This window comes from Trachypithecus francoisi, unplaced genomic scaffold, assembly GCF_009764315.1.
Source record: "Trachypithecus francoisi isolate TF-2019V2 unplaced genomic scaffold, Tfra_2.0 Lachesis_group11, whole genome shotgun sequence".
NCBI lineage: Eukaryota > Metazoa > Chordata > Mammalia > Primates > Cercopithecidae > Trachypithecus > Trachypithecus francoisi.
The window spans coordinates 8,763,286-8,780,503 of record NW_022681456.1 but is presented as its reverse complement, the minus strand read 5'-3'; the positions used below and the strand labels follow the sequence as shown (position 1 = coordinate 8,780,503).

At 57.3% G+C, this 17,218-nt stretch overlaps 1 protein-coding gene across 1 annotated transcript in view; it reads right to left on the bottom strand.

Moving 5' to 3' along the window:
- NCOR2 (nuclear receptor corepressor 2) overlaps window positions 1-17,218 on the bottom strand; it is a 166,272-nt gene that overhangs the window by 66,661 nt on the left and 82,393 nt on the right. The window contains 3 exon segments of the mRNA XM_033220138.1: window positions 4,840-4,902; window positions 7,545-7,717; window positions 9,418-9,575. Of these exon segments, the coding sequence (XP_033076029.1) occupies window positions 4,840-4,902; window positions 7,545-7,717; window positions 9,418-9,575 (394 nt within the window).

Here is a 17,218-nt window from a genome sequence, read left to right as displayed (position 1 = left end):
GGAAGCTGCCTCCTGAACATTCTCCGTCCCCAAGCAGCGTGAGCCTCAGGGCAGGCTGCCACAGCTCCGTGCACACAAGAAGGGAAGGTGCTCACTTGCCCACCCGAAACCCTACAGCCATGATGTCCCCAGCCCCTCCCCAGTGGCCTCCCACGCTCTAGGGTAATAGTTAAACTCTATCCCAGGCTGGCAAGGCCAGGCTCCCGGTGGTCCCTCTACCTTCTGGGCTTCAATCACTTCTCACAGGGCTACACTGCCTCTGCCACGGGGCCTTTGCACATGCCTATCCTGCCTTTGTTATCTGGTCAACAGCTTGGCTCATGGACTAACTCATTCAGCCCTCACACCAACCCCATTCCTACTCTGCAAGTGGAATGCCTGGGTTCAAATCCCAGCTCTACCACTTCACAGCTGTGTGACCCTGGGCTGCTCACTAAACCTCTCTGGGCCTCGGTATCTTCATTTGAATAACAGAAGTAGTAACAGCGCCTACCTCCTAGTCAGGTTGGTAGAGATGAAGTGACTTCATACACACAAAGCTTCCAGCAGTGCCCGGCACGCAGGACGGCCTCCACGGTGTTATTGGGTGATATTCACTATTATTTCATGCTCTGGGTGTCAGCCCCTTCCTCTGGGGAGCCCTCTGAGTGGCGGCCCCCAGCACCATGGAAGTTCCTCCAATTGTCACTGTACATTTGCTTGGCCGGTGACTTACCTCCGACCCCCATCTCCGGGGCGAAGACAGAGGTGGCGGGGGGCTGAGGCCCCGAGGTGCAGGCACCTGCTCAGGGTCAGACTCTGCAGGAGGCAGAGCTGGGACCCAAACCTAGGGAGCAAGGTCCAGAGACTGCGCCCTGAGCTGACAGCCTGCCACTTGAGTGGCTACTGTATACCAAGGACTGTACCTATGTGGCTCGCTCCGCCTTTAAGGTGCCTCTGGGAGGTAGCATCTCTGCCTCATCCGAGAGTACAAGGGAAACTGAGGGTGAAACAGATGGGCCAGGCCGAGGTCGGGGGCTAAGGAGCTGCTTGTGGCTACAAAGTGATGGGGAAGTCAGTATGCCCCAGGTGGCACTGCCCTCAGCTCTTCCGCGTACGTTCACCAAAACCCCATGAAGGGGGGTGTGCTGGGTTGGAGAGCATCCCCCAATGCTTCATGTCCACCAGAACCTATGATGTGACCTTATTTGGAAAAAGGATGCTTGCAGATGTGATCAAGTCAACATGGGGTCATACTGGATTGGGGTGGGTCCTTGTAAGGAGAGGGAAATGTGGATAGAGACACCAGGGAGAAAGGCACACAAAGACGAAGGCAGAGCCTGGAGGGACACGGTCATGAGCCAAGGACCGCCAAGGCTGCCGGCAGGCGCCAGGGGCTGGGGGAGGCAAGGCAGGCTCCTCCCCAGGGCCTCTGGAGGGAAGGCGGCCTCTCGGGTGCCTTCAACTCGGACTTCTCACCTCCAGAAGGGTGAGAGAATACATTTATTTTAAGCCACCCAGTTCATGACCCTTTATTATGGCAGCCACAGGAAACACACAGTGGGTGCTCCTTGACTCCCACTGTACAGATGAAGAAACTGAGGCACAGAGAGGTTGACCAGCTTGCCTGAGGTCACACAGCGGAAACATCCAGGGGTTGAGACTTGGTTTCTCCCGAGGGATGGGGCCCCACTGCTGCTCATCCTCCAGGGCCATGCTGCTCAAGTCTTGCAGAGGCTTCAGGCAGGCTGCGGTCCGAAGGCCCTGGGGAAACCTGGCCGCTTATCTGCCCAGGCTCCCCGAGGGAGGGGTGGGGCTGGCTCATTCCTGAGTGCCCCTGCCATACAGAGGGTTAGGCACTGTGTTGCTGAAATGATGGGTAAAGGATGGGCGGAGACCATCTGCCTCAGCAATAGCCGCTTCTCCAGTCCTTTTTCCTAACTCTTGGTTTTCTAGGCGGGGGCTCCAGAACTTTCCTAGCTTCTCCACCCCGACCCCCTATGGAGGAGTTGCTGGGGGCTGCCAGCACCTGTCTCCCCGCCCCACCCCCGCTCCCTCCTGCCACCGCCTGGAACACACAGCCATTAGCAGCCACCCTGAGCAGTAATTGTCCAGATTGCTGTAATTCACGGCAGACGAGCACGCTGCTGCTCACAGCATCATTACAAATGTCACTGAGCAGGGCCTCCACGTGCACGGCCCCCAGAGGACTCTCACTGCCATCTCCACGGGCAGAACCCAGGATGAGCTCACTGTCGTCACTGAGAACCCAACCTTGAGATGGTGGGACATGGGCTCCTCTCTGCCAGTGAGTCATCCCCAGCCGTCCTCCCAGCCTCCGGATCTGCCCTTCCAGAAGGCAAAGAGAGGACAGGCGCTGTCTCCCAGTTCTCAGGCAATGGGGGGGGGTCACCGGTGAAGAGGTGGTGGTGACAGCAGGAGACATGAGAGGGGATGGAGAGGCGGTGGGACCCCGGGCTGACCATTTGGGGACATCCACGCGGAGTCCTCCAATGGATGGGTGCTCTAGGCAATCTCCCAGCCAACGGGCTAAGATCCCAGGGACTCACGTATGATTAAAAATCTCGTATAATTTTACAGAAATGCTCAAAGCAGCACTCTTCACAACAGCCACACGGAAACAATCCGCACATCCCCAAGAGATGAACGACTGACAAAATGTGGCCCACGCAGGTGATGGAATATTATTCAGCCATACAAAGCTACTCAGATGAACCTCAGAACCATCACGCTCTGAGAAAGGAGCCAGACACAAAAGGCCACACACTGTAGGATGCCATTCATTGGAAACGCCCGGAACAGGCCAATCCACAGAGACAGAGAGGGCATTAGTGGCTGCCAGGGGCTGGCAGGGCTGGGGCGGGGCCCTGGGAGGGATTGCTAATGGGTATGGGATTTCCATCTGGGGTGAGAAAAAGTTCCGGAACTAGCCAGTGGGGAGGGTTGCACACCAATGCAGATGTACTCAATGCCCCTGAGATGTTCACTTTCCAGTGGTTAGAATGGTGAGCTTCAGGTTATGTGTATCATATCAAAATTAAATAAAATGCGGGGGGAATCACACAGTCTCAGTAAAGCTTCTTTTGCAGCCTATAATGAAATACACACCAGAAACCACCCAGTGGACATTTAAGACACAGAAACAATCTGGCCTCTCTGGGGCTGACAGCAGCCCCAGGCCCTACCAGCTGGATACGTGCCCAGGCCCCACTGGCATGCCTCTCGCTCACCACACACAGAGCCTGACCCACTGCAGCGGCAGGCCCCACTGGCATGCCTCTCGCCCACCACACACAGAGCCTGACCCACTGCAGCGGCAGGCGGGCCCTCCTTCCTGAAAGGTGCAAGGGTGTCTCTGCTTCCAGGCTCACCTCAGCCTGGGGGGTGGAGGGCAGAGGGCCCCTGAAGGAGCTCTGAGGGTGAGGGGCAGGGTCTCGGGGTGAAGGTGGGGGCTATGGGGGTCTTCTCAGGGCTGTGGGGACCCTCAGCACCCCCCACAACTATAGTGGAGGGCGGGGCCGGGTCCAGAAGCCCCGTGGTCCAGCCTGTTCTCAGATACACCTGCCCTTATGTGCCAGGAGCATTCGCTATAAAGGGCCTTTGTTCCCTCTGTAAGTCACGACCTGGAGCTTTCTGCACAAAGAAACCGCACGTCACAGACAGCCTCGACTCCAGCAGGGCCACGGGACCAAGCACAGGGCGGGGACAGGGAGTAGGGACCTGGGCCTGCACCCGGCCTTACACACCAGCTCCGGTACCCGTGGCACTCCTTGGCCTCTGCTTCCTGGCTCCTCGCCCACAAACAGGGACATGGGCGGGGACAGGAACATGCCCCACCTCTTAGATAACCGAGAGCGAGCGTGCCGTGGGAAGCAGGTGCTGCCCCGTCCTCAGCAGCGCTGCCAGTGATGCCCCAGCTCCCACAGCCAGTGCCCCAGGCCAGGTATAGGCGAGGGAGGGGGGAGATTTGCTCCCACTCAGCCCACCACTGTGGGCCCTCACACAGGGTTATCTGATTCCTCACAGCCAACCTGGATGCCCCTCCCACTTAACAGACGGGCAAATGGAGGCCCAGAGTCAGGTCACTGTGCTGGGAAGTAAAGAACTTGGCCAGGAGACAGCACAGCTGAGACAGTCTCCGGCTTAGGAGGAACTGGGCCCCAGTCTCCGCCGTGCTGCATATCACAAGGCCACCTGCAAACTGGGAATGGCTTCCGCGGCCAGCACCAACACCTGCTGGCTCCCTGCCATGTGACCCACTCCCACGACTGTCCCCAACAGCCTGGGTGTCCCCATCCACTCCAGAACCCGTCATCACCCAGACTGGGGTGCTCAAACCTAAGACAGGTTTCCAAAGCCCCAGCATACTTGAGCCCAGATGGGGCCTTCGGGGCTCTGCCTAATGGCTGGACAAACGCCCTGCAGGTCTCCCTGACCCCAGGACTCTACCGAAATGGCCGCCGGCAAGCTCTGACTGTCCTGAGGCCCCCAGGTGTGCTGCCACTACTCTGTCCCCAAGGCCCAGGAGGTGCTGGCCACAGAGATCACCCAGAAGCCACTCGCTGACTACATGCACAGCACAGGCTGTGTCTCTCTGAGCTGTGCCCTCAAGTCACAAAGACTAGCCTGACAGTGCAGCTGCACAGACCCATTTTCGGGAGGGTAAAACTGAGGCTCCAGGGTGACAAACCTGAGAACAGCCCGGAACCAGAGCCTCACCAGAGGCCTCACCACAGCCCCCGGTTCAAGGCCAAATGTGTCAACAACCTCCCCAGCACGCAAGTTTCAAGCACCCTGGATGCAAACCAACAAGGCTTAAAGCCGCACCACACCCCTCACCTTTCTTGGCTGTTTCCATTTCTTCTTCCGTCCAGCGAGAACTCTCATTCAGCTCCATGGAGGCTGAAAAGAAGACGCCAGGTGATTGGCAGGAGCCGGGAAAGGAGGCACTTTGCCTTCCGCCCTTTTCTCTCCTTTGAGCCAGGGAGGGAGTGGACCAGGCCTTGACGGTGTCACCCCATGGCTCTGAATCCCATGGGAAGGCTACATTTCAGACGCCCCTCCCCAGCCAGTACCCATCGTGGCACCTGACTCCTGAGCCTTTATGCTGGGCTGGGGCTGTGCTGGGCAGTCCCACATGCCGTTGGTCGGGGCCAACCTCCACACAAGCCGCCCAGGTCGGGGCACCTGTCATCACCCTATTTTATAGAAGGTGACACTGAAGCAGTCAAGGGCCTTGACCATGACTGCCTCTGCCTGTACTCTGTTGGGAAAGCAGTCACCTGGTGACTTGGTGACAGTGGGACACGAGCTTCAGGTGGGCCAGGACCTCACCTGACCGAGTACCCACTCGGAGCCCAGCTCTTCCATGACTGTGGGGCTGTCCCATCACGGCAGGATGCTTAGCAACCCTGGACTCTGCACGCTGGATGTCAGCGGCCCTGCTCCAACTGTGACAATCAAAACTGTTTACAGACATCGCCAGGCGTCCCCCGGTGGGGGAGTAAAATCGCCCGTGGTGGAGAAGCCCTGCCCCAGAAGGGTAATTTTCGTACCCCCCACCCATCCAGTACAAGGAGGGGCCTCTGGTGTCACTGGGAAGGGACATAGCCTGGCCTTGGGGTTGGCTGGAGGTGGCTGTGTCTCTGCTGTGGCACTATTTTTGGGTCTGTCTGCCGAGCTCCCCTGGATGTGAGCCCTGGTCCTTCTTTTCCAGTTGCTTAAGACCTGTGAGTGGGGTGGGTGCGAGGGACGTCAGTTCATGGACTCAGTGCCTGGAACTGCGCCAGGCGGAGTATGTGTCCAATAGAGGCTGGCTGAGGTGTGGAGGAAGGTTCTAGCAGAAGAGGGGAGATGGCCCCCACCCCCATGGGCAGCCCCATCACCCCTGACAGGCCAGAACCACCCCAGCCTCCCCTATCTCTGCGGCCACAGCCTGGGCCTCTCTGGGACCTCATCGATGCTCTGGTTCCTCCCCACAGGACTCCCAGAGGAAGCCTACAGAAGCCAGCGGCGCCAGGGATGCCGGGGTGCTGAGGGTGCCCAGTGCCGAGAGAGAGGTGGAAGGCCCAGGAGTGTGTTTTCCACCCTGCAGCTGAGCCCCCAGCATCAGCCTTGGGTCCAAGAGCACTATCCCCAGAGATCAGGCAGGAAGAAAGCCCTTTCCCTTTCACCCTGGGCCTCCAAGTACACCGCCACCAAAGGGCGGCTGGAAAATACCTACAGGAGCTACACAGGCTCTGTGGCAATGGGGCTGAGTTCTAATCCCAGCTACACTGAATTTTTTTTTTTTTTTTTTTGAGACAAAGTCTTGCTCTGTCACCCAGGCTGGAGTGCAGTGGCACGATCTCGGCTCACTGCAAGCTCCGCCTCCCGGGTTCACGCCATTCTCCTGCCTCAGCCTCCCGAGTAGCTGAGACTACAGGCGCCCGCCACCAAGCCCGGCTAATTTTTTGTATTTTTAGTAGAGACGGGGTTTCATTGTGTTAGCCAGGATGGTCTCAATCTCCTGACTTCATGATCCGCCCACCTCGGCCTCCCAAAGTGCTGGGATTACAGGCGTGAGCCACCGCGCCCGGCCAGCTACACTGAAATTTTTAGAGAGGCAATGTTTCCTCTCTGAGCTTCAAGTGGGCCATTTATGAAATAGGTCCCAACTACATCAGAGACAGGTGTGTGAGCCGGACCCTAGGGGATGGTGGGGGGTCTGTGGGAGATGAAGCAGCATCTCCACCCTGAGGATGAGCCCTGAGCCCTGGCAGGTGGGGCTTCGGCCTGAGCACTTGGCTCCTGGGTGGGTTCCCACAGTGGTTGGAGGGCTGGACCCTAACAGCTAGACAAAGTAGAGACAAAAGGAGCACACCGCTGCCCCCTGTGGCGAATCTTGGGAACTGCCACGGACATCATCTTACTTTTTTCTACTTTCTGGGAGGGCAGTGAGGGATGAACACCCTTCTCAACAGAAGGGGAAACCGAGGCCCACGGAAGTGAAGGTACAAACCCAGATGCCTACCAGGGTGGAGGCTGGGTGGGGACAAGTAGAGCCCATGACATTCTAAGAAGGGGTGGTAGTTACTCAGCTCCCAACAACTGCTACCTCGTGGCAACCTGGGCCACGCATGGCCAGATCTTCTGTTTTTAAAACGACAACCAAAAAATCCAGAATTGGTCATTGGGATTTTTATGTGACATCTTCATGCTCTGAAATCACTTTGGTTGAAGCCACTGAGCTCTTCCTTCACCCCAGGCTCTGTTCTAGGTGCTTCTCACATAGCAAGTGACTACAACTCTTCCTCCATGTTTAGAGGTAACCACCAATTTCTCCCACTGACAACATGAGGACCTTGAGGCACAGAGAGGTTCAGGAATTCACTCTGGGTCACACAGCACATCCAATAATTAGCGCTGGGATTTGACCACAACCATGACTTAACGCCAGCCCCTTGGCAGTTGCCAATTAACTCAAATTGCACGAAACTTTCATATGAGTGCAACCCACCATGTCTCCAGCCCCTCCCCCACCTGCATCCTGGCCCCTGGCTCACCTAGCTCGGCACTCTGCTGGGGGGTGATGGCCTCCTCACTGTTGGCCTCATTAGCCATTGAGCGGGTGATGCGGCCTTTGCGTCTCCCCTGGCTGTTGGCAGTTTTGCGGCCTTTGGAGGCCACGGCCTCCTTCTCGTCGTTGTCCTCCCCTGAGGTGTCGTCTGTCTTCTCCCTAGAGGCCAGAGAGGGGAGACAGGATGGTTTCACCTGAGCCGGGAAATCAAATGGCCACTGGAGGAGACCGTTTCTTCAGCTGGATTTGCACTGGCTGCCAGCAGTGGTGCTAATCGGATACTAAGAAAGAGGGGGAGAGGCCTGAGGTGAGGGTGGCCGGGGGCGGTCTGCAGGGCCTCCCCGTTCACCAGACGTGGGAATACAGCTGGCAGGACAATGCCAGGCTATTTCAAAAGGGAGTTGCGGCCAGGTGTGCTGGGTCACACCTGTAATCTCAGCACTTTGGGAGACCAAAGTTGGAAGATCGCTTGAGCCCAGGAGTTTAAGACTAGCCTGGGAAACACAGCAAGACCCCATTTCTACAAAAGAAAAATATCAGAAAATTAGCCAGGTGTGGTGGCGTATGCTGATGGTCCCTGCTGCTTGGAAGGCTAAGGCTGGGGGATCTCTTGAGCCTGGGAGGTCGAGGCTGCAGTGAGCCATGATTATACCACTGCACTCCAGCCTGGGCGACAGAACAAGATCCTGTCTCAAAAAAAAAAAAAAAAAATGGATAGGGGGCGTAACCTGGGCTATCAACTACTTAATTCACCAATAAGGCCACGTGGACAGGTAGTTAATTGGCTGGCTATTTTATTCCCCAAATGGGAGGTACTGGGAACTTTCCTTCTGGGCTGGTGGCTATCTGCAAGACCATTTTACGCACCAAATAGATACTGTCTGCAAGACTATTTGGTGAACTAAATGGGGGTGTGGGCTGGCAGCAATTTACAGGGCCATTTTATTCACCACAGAGGAGCTATTTCCAGAGGGGCTCTATAAGAGGCAATACATTGGCCTTCAGTATTATCAAGGGCCAGGTGTCTTAGGCATTGGCAGGAGGAAACTCTCTTGCCGGTTTTATGCAGGCCTAGCCTGCAGGCCTAGTCGAGGTGTGTGGGGGTGCTCGCAATCTCGATACCCAAGCTGGGGCTCTTGCAGAAGAAACTGGGGAGAGTTTTACTGTGGGAGGCTCAGATTGATCACCTCCACCTTCCCACTCACCTTCCTGAAAGGCCCTTGCTGGAAGTGTCTGGGAGACGGGGTGAGGAAGCCAGATGTTCTCTGAAGCCAAATTCCTGAGCCCATTACAGGTACCTGGCGCTAAGTCGTGCCGCCCCCCTTTCTCCAGCTGGCTGCACTCCCGCAGCCCCTGGCAGGCACAGGAGGCCGTCACGGCCCCCGCGGTGAGGCTGTGCCTTGATCTGCAAGAACTCACACTGCCATCAATGATTCTAAAGGTGACAGCAGCCGCCTGCACACCTAGTCCTTCCAGGAGTGCCTCTGATCCCCCCTTCCCCTCTCCTGGCGCCTCAGGAGGCGAGAGCGGGAGGAGGAGGGGAGGCAGAGAGTTCCAAAGTCATTGCCTGGATTTATTAGCTCAGGAGTGGAGCTCAAATGAGCTATCAGTCTCTAAAGTCTCCAGAGGGTTGGAGAAAGAAAGGGAGAGCGGATGGCGGGGAGCCGGGAAGGAGGAGGAGGGCGATGGGAGGGCTTCTGGAAGGGGGGCTGTCAGGGGCAAACGAGCAGAAAGCCCTCTCCCCTGCTCACGGGCAATTGGTGGACGCCCCACCCATCTCTACAAAGGGTTCACAGACCCGTGTGCCACCCGGGTTGGGTCAGCGGCCGGGCCCTGCAGGGGACAGCGGGCTGCCTTACTTGAGGAGGTCTTCCTTGTCGTTCTCCACCTCCGGCTTCTCCTCCTCCTTCTCCGCCTCCTTTTCCTTCTCTTTCTCATCTTTCTCCTCCTGGCTGCTGCGGGGCATGGGCTGCTGCTGCTGCTGCTGCTGCTGCTGCTGCTGCTGCTGCTGTTGCTGCTGCTGTCAGACCCCGGGAGAGGGAAGAAGGGAGTAGGGAGGGAAGGAAACCATGAACAGGTGAATCTCTGCACCTGGGCTCAGCCTGCGCTGGGGAGGAGGAAGAAAACACGTGGAGTCCACCCAGAAGAGGCCATAAACAACCAGGAAGCCAGGCCCCACTGGCATGAGCTGGGGAGAGGCACTGCCTGGGGTCCTGCCGCCCTAGGGGCCTGGGTAGGCGGAGTTGGGGTGAGGGGCAGGAAGCACTGGTGTCAGAAGTGCTGGCTTCAATTCCTGCCCTTTCCACACAGGGGCTGTGTGCGCTTGGATGAGGGTCTTAACCTCTCTGTGCTGATTCCTTTGCCTTGACAACATGAGTATTCAGCATGCCTGTGCCTCAGCTGAGGGCTGGGAGGTTGAAATGAGAGAATCCTCGCCATGCTTACATTCGCATCTGGCCCGGATATTTAAGAGGGGCAGAAGTGATCCGGGCCCCAGAGAGGTGCCCTGGTGAGCCTCAGCAGGGGTGCCTGAGCATCTGGGAAGGTGGGGACACACCCCTGACGCCCCAGCCCTGCCCTGCCCCCAACAGAGCTGAGGCCACGTCTCTAAGCCTCTGTCTCTGAGTCTGTAAAACGGGGAGGTGGGGGGATGCCCCTGATTCCCCAGAGCCCAGGAAGGCCCCAGGCCTGCATGGAGGTGGCCGCTCCTGCTGTCTCCCTCGCATGCCGGCACCCCAGGGGGACAGAACAAGCCCATTTTACAGAGCAGATCAGAGAGGCTGGGAGCCAAGCCAGCCTCCTAACTTGGGCCTCTTCCTGTTGTCTGCCTCCCCAACCTGTCCTAGCCAGTCTGGGCCTGCCGCCCCTCCCCTCACCGACATAGAGGAAGGAGTGTAAGCTCCCCCCGGCACCGCCTCCCGATTTCCTTTCATCCCGCCTGATTTCTTTTAAAGCACACACTGATTTTCTTGGACACCCCAAGGTCCTCCCTGCAGGCAGCTGCCAAACCAGACCATCTTTCCATCCCTCTGAGCCAAGCGAAATAAAAATAAACCCCAAAGCCTTTTAATGTGTACCAGGGGCACAGTCACACCAATGTTTCAAACCAGGGAGCAAGAACTCCAAGCAGATAGAAAAGGAGGGGTCGGGAAGGTGAGAGAGACCCCTTTCTCTTGCCTTTCCTTCCTGCCAGGAACAGGCGCCTGCCCTGCACACAACGCTCTCTCCAGCCTCTTTTCATTTAGGATGCGGCAGAGAAACAGAGCAAGGGTCTGACTGCTGCAGGCAACCGTGGGCTCTCTGAGGCTGCTGCTGGGTCCAGGGCAGAACCTTGGGCCTGCATCTGCCTCTCTTCCCCAGGAATCCCTCGCCACCGTGTTCTGTAAGAGGAGCCAGGAAGGGGCAGAGTGGCCCAACGACTTGGAACAGTCTCCCCGCCCCAGGTTGCTGCTGATTCCCCAACAGGTGCCCGGCGTCCTGGGACCAGCCTGTTCTCCCTCTCCTGACCTCAAACCCTCAAACGTAACCTTTAAACAGCCACCAGGTGAAGACTCCTTTGGAGGCAGAAGCTGGGGGAGGAGGTTTTTTAGGCTTGTTCCTACAGTGTCCTTTCTGTCCACATTTGCCCGATGTGGGCAGAGGTGGGAACCTGGGGAGGGAGGAGTAATGTGGCTGGCTGGGGAGGGAGCCCTGCCCCCTGGGCTGCCCCGCCTGGATGCCGTCTCCCTGGGTCAGATGACCCTGGCAACAGCCCAGGGCCGGAGTCTGGGCAGGGCCGGGGCTTTTGAATCACATGGAGCTTGGTGTCTCCTGAGACCACACTCAGCTATGTCTGTGCCAAGAAGTCCCCACCTGGGCTGCGGCATCCCTCCTGATGGGAGCAGTGGCCACGGAGCCTCCTTCCCGGAGCATCTGCCCATTCGCCCCTGCATCTAGGCTGATGGGGGCTCCATGACCCCCTGGGGCCTCACCCATGGACCCACAAAGCAGGTTAATGTCTGCCCTGGCATGGCCAGTAAATGCAGCTCCACACCCACCAGGCCGCAGGCAGGGGCCAGTCGGGAGAGGGGTGCACCTGGGCCAGGCCCTGAGCTACGAACCTTCCCCACTGGAGCTCTCTTCCGAGTCCTCAGAAAAGCCCCAAGGAGGAAGAGGCTGATGCAGAGGAGAAATCCCCACAGATCCCCCAGAGCTGACTAGACACCCAGCACTGTGCTGTCCATTTTATATGGGCCGGCTCCTGGCCCCTCTGAAGTCCTGACGGAGATGAAAACACCATGAGTAACAGTGACCCAGAGGAATGTCATGGCGGGTCACCCACGCCCTGCACCACACCAAGTGCTTTGCAAACACTATTCCAGCCTCAGAAATAGGAAAGCCGTGATCACTGGTCACATTCTGCAGAGGAGGAAACTGAGGCTCAGAGAGGCAAAGCTTCAAGGTCTCGGAGCAAAGAAGGCTGACAGCCCAGAGTGTGGGGGATGTGACCCTGCTGTCTCCAAAGCCCCAGCTGAGAGTCTCAGCCAACCCCCGACCAGGATCTAGGGTTTGTGTTCTGCAGACTCGCCAGCCACCCCCGTCTACCTGTCCTACCTGCCCCCCACTCCACACTACAAGCCCCGCCAGGGCCTGCCCACAACCCCCTCTCTCCTGGATGGTCATCCCTCATGTCTCCGTGTTTGATCGCTCATGGCGCCACATGCCTGGCTCCATCCCAGTGGTCTCCCCTACCCACCCACCCGTCCATCTTACAGAAGAGGAAACTGAGGCACCATGTGCAATCCTGTCACCAAGCCCTGCCTCCTCCTCTTACCTGACATGTTAACAAGCCCCCAGGGCAGGGGTGCCTTCCACCCTCACCCTCTGGTTGGAGTGGGTGCAGCAACACCCACTAGCACAAGGTGGCCCCTTCTGGGCCACCCTGCAGTCAAGGCCTAGGGCCCTGTGCATGGGCTCCTCACTTCCTGTGGGCTCAACATCTCCTGTGGGAGGGGCATCCCTGCAGCCCACGCTGAGTGAGTCCGGTAGAGGAAGATGAAAAGGAGGAATTCCAGAGCAGCCCTGGCCTTAAAACACACTTTCCAGTGGGACAGACCCCGGGAGCCTTAATGACGAACATCTGCAGGGTCTCGTAGCGGCCACCTGGGAGGCCGAGGGACTGATTTAGGGCTGCTCATACTTGCTGCTGGGAGATTACACAGGGAGAAGGAGGCCCCAGCTCACAACTCCCCGAGGAGCTGGGGGGACCTGGCAGCTGGCTCAGCCCCCAAAGCCTTCTTTGTTTTAGGGCAGCAAGTGCAGCGGCCAACATTGGCGAGGCTGGGTTGCCGGGTCTTGGGCCTGTCCACAGAGCGGCAGAACTGCACTTGCTGAGCTTCCCAGGCCACTGAGGTCCATGGTTCTCAAGGTCCTATGACATTGGCTGCACACTCAGATCTCGTGGGGAGCCCTGAGAAGTCCTGATGCCCAGGCCACACCCCACACCAATGACATCCGAATCTCTGGGCCAAGACCCAGGCGTTCGTATGTTAAATTCCAGGTTATCCCGATGGGCAGCCAGATTTGAGAACCAGTGCTTTACCAGGGACTGGCAAACGTTTTCTGTAAGGGCCAGAGGATAAGTATGCGGTCTCTGTCATCTCCCTACTCAACTCTGCCACTGTCTTGTGAAAGCAGCCCTTGTAGCAACAAAAGGGCATGGCTGTGTGCCAATAAAACTTTATTTACAAAAGCAGGTGGTGGGCCGGATTTGGCCTGCAGGCTTTCGTTAGAGCACCCTGCTCCAGGCCAGTGCTACCCACACCTGAAGGTGCACACACATCCCCTGCCAATTCCCACTCAGTGGGTCTGGGGTGGGACCTAGGACTCTGCATTTCTAACCAGCACCAGGAGAAGCTGCCACAGCTGGCCTCAGACCCCACTGAGGAGCGAGGCCTTCAAGAATCCTTGTCTCACAAGGCACACAAAGGACTCTCTGTGCAGCAGAAAACGCCAGTGGGCACCATTCCCTCCATGTGAGGGGTCTGAAAGAAGGGGAATCAGAAAGAACTAGAAGCCAGCTCCACTATCTCAAAGGATCTCGCCCTCGTGGTGGAGGGCTACCTCTGCCTTTCAGACGTGCCACTGGTCAGGCCGACGGTGGGTTTGTGTCCCGTGTATGGTCAGAAACATCCCCCCAAACCACAGCACAACTCTGTGGCAAACCCTACTGGATCTATGGTTAGCCAGAACCACTGGCCCAAAGCCCCAAGGGACACCTGCCCCCAGATCTGGACAATGAACCCGTAACCCTGAGCCTGCCAGACAAGCAGCACATGACTGGGCCCGTGCAGAAGCCCCAGACCACAGGCTATGCAGAAAACGATCTCAATAAAAACAACAAACAAGCTGAGCACATTTGATGAGGCCTTCTCCTAATCGCTTCCTGTTCCCTGTTACTTGAATCCTCCCAACAACTGGTATCATCCCAGTTTTATGGATGAGAATGCAAAGACACAGGGAGGTTAAGTAACTCAACCAAGGTCACACAGCATTTCCTAGAAGGTCCTACATCCAGGTGCCCTACCTCCGCCCTGGGTTGGGGGTTCACAGCCTCCTCCCTAAGCCCATTTAAGCCAAATGATGCCATTGCCTGATTCTTTCCCTCCGCCAGCATGCCCTGAACCCCCAAGGGGCACACCAGCCACTGAAAGATGTGGCCCCCGACTGTATGGAGCTTGCACTTAGGCTGACAAAGACAGGCCAGATGGAGGTGACGGTGATGAGGACACATTCAAAAGGCACATTCATGGTGCAGACGAGGCAGCAAGGTGTGCTGACATGCAAGGCAAGGTAAGGGGCCTCGGCAGAGCAGGAGGCCTCTGAGGCATGGCGACGGGAAAATGGCCTCTGTGCCTACCAAGTGGCACTTTGGGGCATGGCTGGAGGGCCTGGCCAGGGCTAACACCCATGCTCAGAAATACACGTGGCATCCTGAGGGTGGCAGAAGCCCCTGGGGACCTTTCTCGAAAGGTGCAGGGGTGGCGGGGAGTCACATGACCCGCCCCATGTTAAAAGGCGATCCAACAGCAGGTCGCGGGAAGGAAGACGGTGGACTCCGGGAATGAGAGGAGAGAGTCCAGTGAGAAGGTGCTGCGACCATCCAGGTAGGGGCTGATGAGATTTAATTCTCAGATGCTAAGTCCTTACAAATGTGTCAGGAGAGCTTTCCAATACCCAGCAGCACCGTCTGTGGCTCAATCTCATGCACTCATTCAACAAACACTTCACTGAGTATCTACCACGTGCCAGGTGCCCCTGAGGGGGTGTCCTCATGACACCTTCCACCTCCTGGCAGTGTAGGGACAGGGATCCCAGGAGCCTGGGGCTGGTGTGGAGAGTGGGGTCAGGGGTCAGAGCCGAGGCAGAACAGAGTTCCCTGTTGCTGGCAGCTTTTCCCTAACACCTGCTTTCTGCCCCTCGGATTCAGTCTCCTGTCCTTGCTGGGGAAAATGCAGTCAGGGGAGGCCGTCTCAGCGCGTAAGGGTTGTCTTTTTATAAGATATACCAAGGTGTGCTGCAGCCAGCGGCTACCAGCTCATGGCCGTTATTAAAAAAGGAAACACATAACCTTAGAATTGAAGAAATTATGGCCTGGCAAGGTGACTCACACTTGTAATCTCAGTGCTTTGGGAGGGCCAGGCAGGAGGATCATCTGAGGTGGGAGTTCAGACCAGCCTGGGCAACACAGTGAGACTCCATCACTACAAATTAGCTGGTGGTGCTAATTTTAATTAGGTGGTACATCCCTGTAATTCCAGCTATTCAGGAGGCCAAGGTGGGAGGAAACCTTGAGCCTGGGAGGTCAAGGCTGCAGTGAGCTTCAACTGCACCACTGCACTCTAACCTGGGTGACAGAGCAAGACTCCATCTCTAAAAAAACAATAAACTTAAAAAAAAAAAGAAAACAAAGGTTACAAGCGCTCCAAGGGCATCGCTTCCTGATCATCTGGCTACATGGAGCTACAAAGTCATCTGTGCTGTGGAGGCGATTTCCGCCAACCGCACGCACAGGGCGAGGACAGGATAAGAGAGCTTGGTGCTAGGGGCATCTTTCCCCAGTTCCAAGTCAGTGGCAGCACGTTTTTGCGTGGTGCTGGGCACGGTGGGAGGATTTATTTACACCATGGCAACCAGCACGTGCTACAAACTCAGCTTCCCCCTACGGAAAGCTGGTTGTTAAACATTTACCAGCACTCCACAGCAGAAAGATGCGTGTCGACAGAACGTGAGCAACATTTCACATGCGCATGGAAGGATGTTTCGCCTGTACAGATGTGTGCTGTGCCAGCCGAAGCTCTGTTGTAAATCCTAATTCAGATCCCGTCCTGCAACTCGGCGTCAAATTCACAGCCCCTGCTCCTGCTCTGAGGCCGGGATTCCTGGCCCCTGCCCACCTCCCTCGGGGCAGCTCTCCCTGTGCCCACCACCTGCCTCCTGGAAGTTGGCCTGCATGTTCCTGCTTCAGGGCCTTTGCATGTGCTATGCCCATGGCCTGGGGTGCTCCCCCCACTTCTGCCTGGCCAGTCCCTTCTTATTACTCAGGTCTGAGCCCAAGGGACACCTCCTCAGAGAAGCCTTGGGGCCAGCTCCCTAGAAGCTGCCCTCCTGCCCAGCAGTGGCCTCCTGACCCTGGCTTACATGTTTGCCCTTTAACCCTCTCTCAAACTGCCACGCTGATGGACCTGTGCATGGTTCAAATCCCCCATGGGTGTGGGTTCCAGGGACCCTGTTTGCCCTTTTTTTTGGAGGCAGGGTCTTGCTCTGTTGCCCAGGTTGAAGGGCACGGCATGAGCACGGCTCACTGCAGCCCGCACCTTCTGGGCTCAAGCAGTCCTTCCACCTCAGCCTCCCAAGAAGCTGGGACCACAGGAGCATGCCACCTCACTCGGCTAATTTTTAAATTTTTTTGTAGAGATGGGGTCTCACTATGTTGCCCAGGCTGGTCTTGAACTCCTGGGCTCAAGTGATCCACCTACCTCAGCCTCCCAAAGTGCTGGGACTACAGGCATGAGCCACCACACCTGGTTGACCTTGTTTGTCTTGTCCACGAGGGAATCACCTAGAATGACGTCCCTGCAGAACAGACTCAAACACCGCCCATCCCCCAGGGACAACCCGCCAGCTGTGAGCCTGCCAGGGCCCCTCCCTCAGCGCCTCCAGCTGCCACAGACACCAAGGCTGGTGTTCTGGGAACTACTTCCTGACTCCAGCAGCCCAGCTTGAGATGCACCCCCCGCCCCCTCGATCCTGACCAATCTGCTGCCTGGGGAGCGCTCACATTTTCCACCTCCTTCTGCCTCTCTGATGCCGTCGCCCCTACACTGCATTCTGGCCGATGCAAAGGCCATGTTTGTCTTTTCCTCAACCTGCAGCCTGATCTGCTCCATGCCTGGGCTCCGGCCCACCCACCAGCTGCCTTTCCTGGGAGCAACACCCCTGACTGCAGGACTCAGGGAGCCCCCAACTGTCTCCCCACCTAGCACAAAGCTGGGCAGGAAACCAGAGACATCTGCTCACTTCAACCCTAAATCTGCACCCAATCCTGCCCAGCCCAGCTGACCCTGAGTGGAGAGGACGCGGCCACCTCCTCCAGCAGGCCTGGGAAAGTCGGCACCACCA